The sequence below is a fragment of the Elephas maximus genome, chromosome 1 (assembly GCF_024166365.1).
Source record: "Elephas maximus indicus isolate mEleMax1 chromosome 1, mEleMax1 primary haplotype, whole genome shotgun sequence".
Lineage (NCBI taxonomy): Eukaryota > Metazoa > Chordata > Mammalia > Proboscidea > Elephantidae > Elephas > Elephas maximus.
In genome coordinates this window covers 15,908,938-15,921,128 of record NC_064819.1, presented here as the reverse complement: position 1 = coordinate 15,921,128, position 12,191 = coordinate 15,908,938, and the positions used below count along the sequence as shown (strand labels likewise).

General features: G+C 45.5%; 1 protein-coding gene across 1 annotated transcript in view; it reads left to right on the top strand.

Annotated features, from left to right (window-relative positions):
- Positions 1 to 12,191, top strand: part of ITGB5 (integrin subunit beta 5) — a 135,920-nt gene that overhangs the window by 43,145 nt on the left and 80,584 nt on the right. Inside the window, exon 5 of the mRNA XM_049878730.1 lies at positions 2,896 to 3,064. Coding sequence (XP_049734687.1) covers positions 2,896 to 3,064 — 169 coding nt within the window. The remainder of the gene's footprint in view (positions 1 to 2,895; positions 3,065 to 12,191) is intronic.

Below are 12,191 nucleotides of genomic sequence, written 5' to 3'. Positions count from 1 at the left end.
GGCAGACACATTTTCTAGTCCCCAATTACTGAGTGACAATTTTCCACTATACAAATTTACCAGCTGATTGCTCTTTGAGGGCGCGAAAGGGAATAGGGAAAAAGTGCCTGCTTTAACTGAACTTTTCATAGCTTTTCCGGTTTTTTCATCAAACAGCAATTATTGTGTTTCTCCTCTCCTTTTCCTGGACCATCGCAACCACCTATGACAATAAGCACACACCTGAAGTCCTGAATCATGGACCAGAACAACACATAGAGGGTAGGGGCTTGGTGGAAGAAAGAGAGGGACGTGCGAGCTCGGGCATGTTTACTTCCTTCTCGGTCTGTCTGTTTGTTGAGTAGCTACAGAGGGGGCCTCAGCTCAGCTCCTCCCCCAGCTGGAAATGCATTTTCCATGACTGTTCTCTTTATGACAAAATGAGACAGCAATGAAAAGCTTGGGTGGCCCCGGGCATTGGTTAAAAAAGGAGCCTGGTCTGTCTGCGCACAAGGTGTCCATGAAGATTTTAGAGAAGGAGGAGGGCATGAAACAGAGGAGAGGCAAGTTAGGGGAAGCCTCTAGCTGTTTCCCCCGTCCAGAGAGAACCGTAGCTGTTGTGGAAGTAGGGTTGGTTCTGTCCAGAGCTGGTTCGTTATTCTATAGCCGGGGGCCCTGTGCTATGTTGTTGTGACTGTGGTGGATGGAGCAGGGACTACAGCCCCCAGAAGAAATGGAATAGTCTCTTAGAAAGCCAAAGATTGCATCCTGCAGGAAGGAGCGGGGCCTGCCCTGACCTGCACTGATGCTTGCTGCTCAGCAGCAGTTGGGCTGGGTCCTCCCAGTAGTTGCTAAGCCTGTTTCCCTTCCCACGCAAACGGCTTGAATTGGATTATAAAGCCTTTCCCCTGGGCCTCTCAGTGTTTATTTTTCATCTTTTGTCTGCAAGATGGCTTCCCTAACACGGCCGCAGACCCTGCGCAGTCTACTGCAGCCTGCCTCCCCAGCCGCGCCTTAGCCTGTTCTTGCTCTTTACTCTCTTCACTGTAGCCCCATCGGCCTTCTCTGTCCTTGGGCTCTCTGTGCTCCCTGCTGCCACAGGGCTCTTGCCTGTGCTTCTCTCTAGCTGGAACACTTTTGTTATTCCTCCTTTCCCTAGTGGACCATTCACCGAACAATATAAGGCCTCTCTTCCTATTTCATTAGCCACATAATGACACCAAGTATTGGGCTGAAACTCCTAGAACTGTAATTGGGACCTTACTTTCCCCCAGGAGAGGAGCCATTTGGGATCCCCTGTGGGAAACCCTGGAGGCGTAGTGGTTAAGTGCTACGGCTGCTAACCAAAGGGTCGGCAGTTCGAATCCGCCAGGTGCTCTTTGGAAACTCAATGGGGCAGTTCTACCCTGTCCTGTAGGGTCGCTATGAGTCGGAATCAACTCGACAGCACTGGGTTTAGTTTTTTTTTGTTTTTTTTTGGTATGCAGACTGAAGGGAGCCCTAGTGGCTCAGCAGTTAAGCACATGGCTGCTAACTGAAAGATTGGTGGTTTGAATCCATCAGCCGCTCTATGGGAGAAAGATGTGGCAATCTGCTTCTGTAAAGATTACAGCCTTGGAAACTCTATGGGGCAGTTCACCTCTGTGCTACAGGGTTGCTATGAGTTGGAACTGACTCAACGGCAGTGGGTTTTCTGCAGAATGAAGAGGGGATTGCCCAGTATTTCAGGAGAAAGACATGGCCTCAATCTACTGTTGATGTGCAATGTTCCCTTCTTTCCCAATCTCCAGGTGTATTTTCCATTTGAAGATGATTAGTTTCTATATGATTGCTGTTACTTCCAGGAGAGCTGATAAGTTTATACTTATTATCTTTGTAAATGAATGAAGAAGCCGAAAGGACATCTTCATTTCTGTTCCATTTAGCATGTGATCACATCCTGGTGGAAGCCCCGGTGGTGTAGTGGTTAAGTGCTATGGCTGCTAACCAACAGGTTGGCAGTTCAAATCCGCCAGGCGCTCCTTGGAAACTTTATAGGGCAGTTCTACTCTGTCCTGTAGGGTCACTATGCGTCAGAATTGACTCGACGGCAGTGGGTTTTTTTTAGTGGATTCACATCCTGGTGACCTCTGAGTGGGTTGATATGAAGGGGGCATAACGTGGTTATTTATCACTGAACAGCCCCAGAGTTGATATTTGATGCATTGATATGAAATTGATGAGTTGATATGAGATGTCTGTTTCGTAGAGTAACTGCTCACACTGCCTTCCCACTATGCCCACCTTCCTCAGCCCAGGAGAACCTTTCCCCTCCACTCTGCTCAGGCAGTGCCATGTCTCTAGTCCTACATGTCTTTCGAGGCCCACGTCAGGTCTCGTTCCTGAAGTCGTCCTCTGAACACTATAGCCTACTATTACCTGTATATAATACAGATTATAATTATCCATACCATTCACTTAGTAATTGGTATATTTTATCCTGGAGTCCTTGTGTGACGCAAACATTTGACACGCTCAGCTGCTAACTGAAAGGTTGGGAGGCTTGAGTCCACCCAGAGGCTCCTTGGAAGAAAGACCTGTTGATCTACTTCTGAAAAATTAGCCATTAAAAATCCTCTGGAGCACAATTCTACTACTCTGACACACATGGGGTTGCCATGAGTCTGGGTCAACTCAGTAGCAATGGGTATATGCTGTCTTGCCCGCAGTTTAACACTTGATGTTTGGAGAGTAGGAACTATGGTGTTTATCTTCATTCTCCTACAATGCCTGTCCCAGGGGCATATGGTAGGTGCTGGGTGAATATTTATTGGATAATAGCTGCCTCTCAAGGCACTCAGTGATGCACAGAGTGCTTGGTTATTTGCAATTTAGGGACAATGATGGTGAAGTGATTCCCTTCTTCTTTCTCTGCAGTTACAAGTTATTTCCAAACTGCGTCCCATCCTTTGGGTTCCGCCATCTGCTGCCTCTTACAGACAGAGTTGACAGCTTCAACGAGGAAGTACGGAAACAGAGGGTGTCCCGGAACCGAGATGCCCCAGAGGGGGGCTTTGACGCAGTCCTCCAGGCAGCTGTCTGCAAGGTAACTTTCCATTCTGGTCCTGTCTCTGGGTGGGGAGGTCAAGGTTGAGCCCATCAGCGTGGGCGTGGGCGCTTCTAGCAGGAGGTGACGGATTTAGATCCACCCCAGCCTGTGGCTCCCGTCTACTCTTACATCAGAGGGTGAGCTCAGTGGAATCTTGGAGAAACCTGCAGCAATCAAATCGGCTGGAGCGCGGGGTGGAATTGGGCTCAGTGTGTGTGTCTGTCTCTGGGTGTGGCTGTGTGCAGTGGGATACTCTCTTTGCCAGAAGACAGCTGTTCTATGTTTATACATTTGGCTTTTTTGCCCCTTTTCAGGGAAGGAAAAGCAAATGTCAAGCTGTATGCATAGACACTTGTAGAGCTTTATGACCCGATTATGGCAAACCTTGAAGATACTGCCTGCATTGCTTTATTGGGGAATCTGGCTGGAAATGAGAGACTTGCGTATTGTCTTTGGTTGCATTCCTGTTTATTTGTTTTTGTCCTGCTTGTCTGTGACATATGACTCCAGAGGGAGGACATAGACATAGGTCAGAAATGAACTCAGGCTTTGAGAATTTCCAATCTCAGCAAAATACATAAAATGAAAGGTTGGTAATGACTTATTCTTAAAAGAATTTTCTGTTGGCAAAACAACCCAATAACAACAACAAATGATAAAAACTTAAAAATCACCCCAAGTTGTCTACCCTAACACATGAAAAATTTTATCTTTCTAGTCTTTGGGCAACATATAGCATTTTACCATAGTAGTCATCATCAAAGATGTACAATTGAAAACGCTTTCTTAAAAATTGAGGGGGGCTCAGCAGTAAGCAGGGTGTGAGGGAGTCTCTTGTTTGGTTAAGGAGGATAGAAAGCTTAAGGAGCTTAGGAGAACTCAGTTTGGAGAGGCTGCCTGTCTGCAGCTGCTATTCATTTACTGAGTGATAAGCACTCAGTTGCCCGCTAACATAGTTTCCAACCTTAGAGGGCTTGTATTCTGTATGTCACCAACTTTCCTTTCCCCTCCACTCAATCCTTGTCAGGAGAAGAGAGCCACAGTTGTCTTTTCTGAAATAAAAAACCAAAATGGTAGACAGAGAGGGTTAAGGAGAAGGCAAAATGTAAAGAAAACAGTGCTTTCTCCTGCCATCCTCTTCTCAGACCTTTTGCAGTTCTGCCCATCTCTGCTTCCTAGGGCCCTGCCTGGAAAGGAAGGAGTCAATGGCCCCTTAGCCAGGATGGCTGCGGCCTGGCTGTTCCCCACCTGCTGGCCAGAGCCAACCTGTTGGGTTCAGCGGTCACTAATATTTTTTAGTAACCTAAGGAAGCCTGACAGAACATGGCTAGGAGTGTCCAGCCCTGAATCTTCCAGATGCTTCACAGAATAGACAGTTTGTTAATTTGCTTTAGGAAGAAAAATTAAAATAGATATTGATTGCATGCGGAGTTATCTTCACAGACATCCAACCAAATTCCACATCTTGGCAGGCAACTAGGATTCCCCTCATTTGCGGATTTCCTTTTTATGACAGGAAGAGATCATCTTTAAGGCTCTGGAGAAAAAACCCAGTTATAGGCCTAGGCAATGTCCAGTTATATTCTGTTTAAACAGATAAGTTGGAATGACATAATTGAACACTTTCACCCTCTTGATCTTTGAGAAGCCATTCGATCTACTCTTATGCCTAGAGAGCCATCCTAAGCCACCCCAGACTAATGAAAATATTCTCCACCTTGGAAGACACAGCATTTCAAGACCCAAGCATTTCAGAGGAGATGCTAGCAGGTTTCTTCAGCACATTGCCTTAACCTCATGTGTGAATTATTGTTGGCTGGGAGGCACTTTATGAGCATGTTTCAGGCTTATTATGCCTGATGAGGTTTTCTCTCATTCCCCACCTCGGCCTTTGCAACAGGAAATACTTAGAAAGTTAATAATTGCCTAGAATTATGTGCAATCTATGAGCAAGCACCCTCCCTCTTCAGCTGATGTTTGGGTACATGGCTAGTAATTTGTTTCTCACTTGAACTCTCCTGTTTGTATCATGAAGATGGCACAGGACTGGGCAGCGCTTTGTTCTGTTATACATAAGGTCATCGTGAGTTGGAGCCAACTCGGTGACTAACAACAAAAACAACAACAAATTTATAACAAAAGTCCTTCCCGCTTCACCACTGCGTTACTTATAATAGCAAAAAATTGGAAGTAGATATGGCCTGACCATTCAATCTGTATGCTGAGCAAATAATCTGAGAAGCTGGAGTACATGAAGAAGAACCGGGGATCAGGACTGGAGGAAGACTCATTAACAACCTGCGTTATGCAGATGACACAACCTTGCTTGCTGAAAGTGAAGAGGACTTGAAGCACTTACTAATGAAGATCAAAGACCATAGCCTTCAGTATGGATTGCACCTCAACATAACGAAAACAAAAATCCTCACAATTGGACCAATGAGGAACATCATGATAAATGGGGAAAAGATTGAAGTTGTCAAGGATTTCATTTTACTTGGATCCACAATCAACAGCCACGGAAGCAGCAGTCAAGAAATCAAAAGACGCATTGCATTGGGTAAATCTGCTACGAAAGACCTCTTTAAAGTGTTGAAGAGCAAAGATGTCACCCTGAAGACTAAGGTGCGCCTGGCCCAAGCCATGGTATTTTCAATCACATCGTATGCATGTGAAAGCTGGGCAATGAATAAGGAAGACCGAAGAATTGACACTTTTGAATTGTGGTGTTAGCGAAGAATATTGCATATACCACGGACTGCCAAAAGAACGAACAAATCTGTCTTGGAAGAAGTACAACCAGAATGCTCCTTAGAAGCAAGGATGGCGAGACTGTGTCTTACATACTTTGGACATGTTGTCAGGAGGGATCAGTCCCTGGAGAAGGACATCATGCTTGGCAGAGTACAGGGTCAGCGGAAAAGAGAAAGACCCTCAACGAGGTGGATTGACACAGTGGCTGCAACAATGAGCTCTAGCATAACAACGATTGTAAGGATGGCTCAGGACCAGACAGTGTTCCGTTGTGTTGTGCATAGGGACGCTATGAGTCGGAACCAACTCGATGGCACCTAACAACAACAACATGGCCTGAATTGGTGAAAGACTGTGCAACAATGGTACCATTAAAGAGTATTTGGTGACTTGAAAAATACTTAAGGAAAATGAAGCGGGGAGGGGGGGTGGGAACAAGTTATAAAACAGTGTGGACAGTATGATCCTGTTTTGCAAACAAATGAGAGGAAGAAAAAGGAGAAGGGAGGGGAGGGGAGGACAGGAGAGAGGAAAGGAGGGGAAAAGATTGAAAATAAACAAACCACAATGATGTCAGTAGTTGTCTCAGGTGATAGGTTTATGTATGTTTTTTACTTTTTAAAAAATATTTACCTAAATTCTACAATGAACATGTCTATTTTTTTATTCTAGAAGTTTCTAAACATGCAGAAGTAAAGAGAATAGCAAAATTAAACCCCACGTACCTGTTACCCATCTTTAACCATTACCAACTCATGACCAGTCTTGTTTCATCTGTGTTCCCAACCACTATGTTCCCCAGTATTTGAAGCAAATCCCAGATATCATATGTAACTATTTCACTGGCAGGTAGGTTTTTATAGTTTTTTGCTTGTTTGTTTTTTAAGTCATAAGCATTCCTTACCTTGTTTACTGACTTTTCTGCCCCTCCTGATTTGCCCAGATTAAAGGCTCTTCCATTTATATCTCATCCTGCAAATGAATGTAACAGAGCGAGAAGGCCTGAAATATCCTGGAATTGGATCCAAGCCCCTATTATTATATACTCCTAAGGGCTGGAGTTGCCTGGGCAGTCTGCCTGCAGCTTTGTAAGCTCTGCTTCCTTGACCCTTTGCTCTTGGAGATGATGCTGATAGCAGCCCATTTCACAACCATAGGGAGCTCTTTGTTCTGGTTTCATTCTCATTCCGGTTTCCCTGGGACAGACTGTTAGATACCAACTTGTGGGATTTAGGGGTGTGGGGTATTCACATGACTGACTTGAAATCGCACCTCTATGGCCTCTCTGTGTTTCTTGGGAAGTTGTTCTTGGCACAAAGAAGAAAACTACCTGTTCCTATTTAGGATCTTGATGTGGATGCGCCTTTGAGGAGTGGAAGTTTTGAGTTGCTCTGTTTTCCCCTAGCGTGGCACTTGGCTGTGAGAGGCAGTTTAAAAGCCTCCAAAGCTAAGGAATGCCTTTGTCATCAATGCAGGTATTTATTCCAACGTAGTGTACCGGGCTGGTTTTAGAACGAGAGAATGCCACTGCCTTTGGTCTCTCGTCTTTGAGCCTGTTTATACTTTTACTTGGTCAACCTAATGGTTTGTCCCATTACCACTTTTACTGTGCTCTCAGGACTTTCTAGAAGTTGACTCTAAGTTGTTCATTCAGAGATCGTACAGGTAGAACTGATGAGTGGTTTAGACTGGAACTGTGACGGCTTTCTTATTCTTCCAAAACAGTGAGTGCCCTTGGCCTAGGAAGACAGAAGGGAGGGATTGGGCAGGAGCTCTGTGTTCAAAATTGCTGGTCATCCCTTTGGTGTTCTTTGTGATTTTCAGGTTGAAGGCGTTACTTGCATGTTTGATTTGACTGGGTACATCCTGGGTCCCCAGGATTCTACAGGCTGCTTTCTCTGGTCAGTCAGAAAATAGGATCTGTGCAACCCAGTACATTTCTGTTTTTGTCTCAGCTTCTTGTGCTGGCACCCTAGCATTTTTCCTTCATATTCTCTAGGTAGACCTTGATCTGTTTTAATCCTGACCGTCTAATTTTGCATCGTGTGCTACATTTTTAAGGCATTGTATATCCTTTCAGAAATAAGTGGCTATCAAGTAAGTCTTAGAGCAAACAAAGTGAGTTCACATGGTAAATAAAATTTTTGGCATAGATTAAGCCACTATTCCTTCTGGCGAGGGCATCCTAATCTAAAATGGAGACCACAATCCCAGAGGGGCTGGCGGGGCAACTTCATACTGGCAAGACTGTGCGGGCATACAAATTCTGTGGACCACTAGAAAGAAATGAGAATTGCTGCCCTTGCTTGATGAGGCATTGGTGGTTCAATGGTGGAATTCTTGCCTCCCATGTCGAAGATCTGAGTTTGATTCCCAGCCAGTACACCTCGTGCATGGCCACCACCTGTCTGTCATTGGAGGCTTGCCCATTGCTATGGTGCTGAACAGGTTTAGTGGAGCTTCCAGACTAAGATGGACTAGGAAGAAAGGCTTAGCAATCTACTTCTAAAAATGGGCCAGCGAAAACCCTATGGATCACAATGGTCCGATCCACAACTGGTTATGGGGATGTTGCAGGTTTGGGCAACATTTTGTTCCATTGTGCATGAGGTCATCATGAACCAGGGCTGATTTGACAGTGGCTTACAACAACGCTTGCTTTGTCACCAACCATGTACCGGACATTTACGTTAACCCTGATACAGCAATCCTACAAAGTGTTATTGGCGGTTGTTCCCATTTTGGAGCCCTGGTGACGCAGTGGTTAAGAGCTCAGCTGCTAACCAAAAGATCGGCAGTTCAAATCTACCACCTGCTCTTGGAGACCCTATAAGGCAGTTCTTCTGTGTCCTATAGGGTCGCTATGAGTCGGAATAGACTTGACAGAAATGGTTTTTGTTGTTGTTGTTGTTGTTCTCGTTTTACAAGTGAGGAAACAGTCACAGGGTTTAATTACACTTATTAGCGGGGGAAGAGCCAGGATTTGAAGCAGGTCTGGTTGATTCTCAAGCCCATGCCCTTTCCATTAGCCTGTGTCTGGGCACTTTGGGAAGCAACAGCCATGCCTTGTAGACTGAGAAGCACTCAACGTAGAGCCTCTTTGGCCTGATTCAAGCTCTGCCTCTCTTGCTACTAACTGGCCCTGTAGAGGCCACTGGACCTCTCTGGGCCTCACTATGCTGGTCTGGAAAGTGCAAGGAGGTGGGATTGAATCTCTAGGATGCCTACCAGCTCTGTGGTTAGTGCTACTTTTCACAAGGGCTTGGTCCCAGCCCTGCCCCCTTTGCTCAGCATCATTGAGTTTGCTCTTTGGCTCTGCTGGTGCAGGCCTGAGCCTCAGGCCTAGCAGGGGCTGCTCCGATACTATGAATGGTGGAGGATTCTCCAGTTTTAGAGTCACGCACCGCTGTGGGAGGCTTCCCCCTGTGCCCAACCCTCCCCCAGCTACCCACAGAGTTGATTTGGTTCCTTTTGACCTGCCAGCTGATTTCTTTCGGATCGCAGACGTGTGTCATTTTTCCAAGCATGGGTGGAGATGCTTAGGAAATTGCCTTTCTAGCCTCACAGAAGGCAGCCCCTGGTACCTTTGTCTCTCCTGAAGGGGCTCCTCCCACTCTCTGGATATATGTCTCAGCATGAGTGAGCTGCTTCTGCCAGTAGATCATACTGCAGAGTTCTCAGGCTTGTCAGTCCCATGCTGCCTGCTCTTCTTCCGCTTCCAGGTCTTTGCCAAGCTCTGTTAAGGTATCGAATGTTCCCATGGCCCAGGAGGGCTTGGCGCCTGTGTGTGCAGGCCCGCAGACTGTTGCTCACACCGGGTTATTGTTGGTGGCTGTGAGGGTTCCCCTTGGCTTTTATCTTGCAGATGGTTCATTTTGAATCACTTGACTGTTTTGGCCTCTAGGTGATGTTTCAACTCCACAACTCCTTGGTTTTCCTTGTTCTGCTGTCTGTCTGTGAGCTGTGCTGCGGGCTTCATTGCCCTGCGACAGCTGCTATTTCTGAAATAAGTGGTGGGAACTGGCTGGATGACAATTCAGCCTGGTCAACAAGGCATGTTTGAGAACGTGTTTTTCTTTTTGTCCTCTAGTTTAAACCAGTTACACATGTGTTTTTCTACGTCTGCTTTAGAAGGTGTCTGTGCACACTGGCTGCTCACTTGCCTGATGATGGCAGGGACATTCGGAGGCCCCTTTGATGGCTCAGTCTATAGTTCCATGTTGTTGTTGTTGTTAGGTGCCGTTGAGTGGGTTCTGACTCATAGAAGTCCTTTGTACAATAGAACAAAACACTGCCCAGTCCTGCGCCATCCTCACAATCGTTGTTAATGCTTGAGCCCGTTGTTGCAGCCACTGTGTCAATCTGTCTCATTGAGGGTCTTCCTCTTTTTCAGTGATTCTCTGCTTTACCGAGCATGATGTTCTTCTCCAGGGACTAGTCCCCCTGATAGTATGTCCAAAGTATGAGAGACAAGGTCTCACCATCCTTGCTTCTAAGGAGCATTCTGGCCGTACTTCTTCCAGGACAGATTTGTTCATTCTTCTGGCAGTCCATGGTATATTTAACATCTCCAGGCCTGGTAGTTGATGTAAACTTTTCATTTCAAGTTTCTGCTGTTGTCAGTTGCTGTTGAATTGGTTCTGACTCTATTTTGAGGAGGCAGCTCTTTCTCAGTCATATTTTGAGAGCCTTCCAACTTGAGGGGCTCATCTTCTGGTGCTATGTCAGATAGTGTACTGCTGCCATTCGTAAGGTTTTTGCTGGCTTATTTTTTCAGAAGTAGATGCCAGGTTCTTCTTTCTAGTCTGTCTTAATCTGGAAGCTCCAGTGAAAGCTGTCCATCATGGGTGACCCTGCTGGTATTTGAAATACCAGTAGCATAGCTTTCGACGGCACTGGGTTTGGTTTGGGATAGCTTCCAGCATCACAGCAACATATAAGCCACCACAGTACAACAAACGGACAGACAGGTGGCGGCATTTCAAGCTATAATTTCAAGTTAGAGGCCCCTAATTGCTTAAAATTTCTATTTGGCAAAGAGAAAGAGGTGTTTATTCTGGGGCTCTTCTGGTTCCTTTCTCTCCCAGCCTCCACCTTTGGCCTCCGTGTTGCAGCCACAATGACCTTGACTTAGTTATTCTGACTTATGCAAGGCCTTTTGCACATACTATCTCCTCTGCTTTGAATACTTCTCCCTGTACTCCTACTTTTCTTTTTAATGTCTAATGTATGCCTACTTATGTTTCAGACCCCAGCTTCGTTGTCTGTTTGTTGGGGAAGCCTTCCTGATTGATCCTCCTGACTAGGTCAGAGTCTGGGACACCAGGTCCTTGTCACCTCTATCACAGTTGTACTTCTGTTTTTGTTTGAGACACTACTTGAGTGAAGCCTACCTCCCCTTTGAGACAGTAAGCTCCCTGAAGGCAGGGACCTTGTCTCTTTTCTTACTGCTGCTTATCCCCAGCACTGAGGTCACTGCCTGGCACATAACAGGTCCTCATTAAACATCTGGGGAATAAAGAAATCCTGTATTCTCACAGATGCCTCTGTGCTTTTGGAAGTTGAAAAATACCCAGGTCTGCCTGGCTTCAAGCTGTCCATCCTTCCATTATTGCAGACTACTTCCACTTCATTTACAGAGCTTCTACTTACCCATCAATGCAGAACCAGAAGTACTGTTACTAGTCACAATTTTCCAACTCAACAGGTATTTACTGAGTGTCCAATACGTGCTCAGACAGTCCCGGGTATGATGAAGAAAACTAAAGAGAGATGAAAAAAAGTCCTTATCCAAAAAGATTTGATTTGTGCGTGTACATCCACTACAAGGTAAATAAAACAACCTGTGTGTAAACAGAAAACCTTGGTAGTGTAGTGGTTAAGAGTTATGGCTGCTAACCAAAAGGTCGACACTTCAAATCCACCAGGTGCTCCTTGGAAGCTCTATGGGGCAGTTCTACTCTGTCCTGTAAGGTCACTATGAGTTGGAATTGACTCAACGACAATGGGATTGGTTTTTGGTTTGGTGTGTAAACGTGAGATTGGGCCATGTGAAATGATTGATATTTGACTGTTTTCTCCTACAAAGATGGAAAATACATATTGCTCAGCCTTATATATTCTGAAATTTTCTCTTCTTCAGTTCAGACTGGGCTGTACCATAGAGTCCTCATGAGGAATGTTCTATTGTTTAGTGCCGGGGTTCAGGCTGGAGGTGAATAGCTATATCCTGAGTCATAAGCCAAGACTTCTTTTCCCCAGGGAAAAGAAATATTTCACTTTTACCCTCGTTAAGTTTAACCACAGAACAGATTTTTTAAAAAGGTTTTCATTGCAAAGTCTGGGTGGAAGCAGGAAAAACAAAATACTA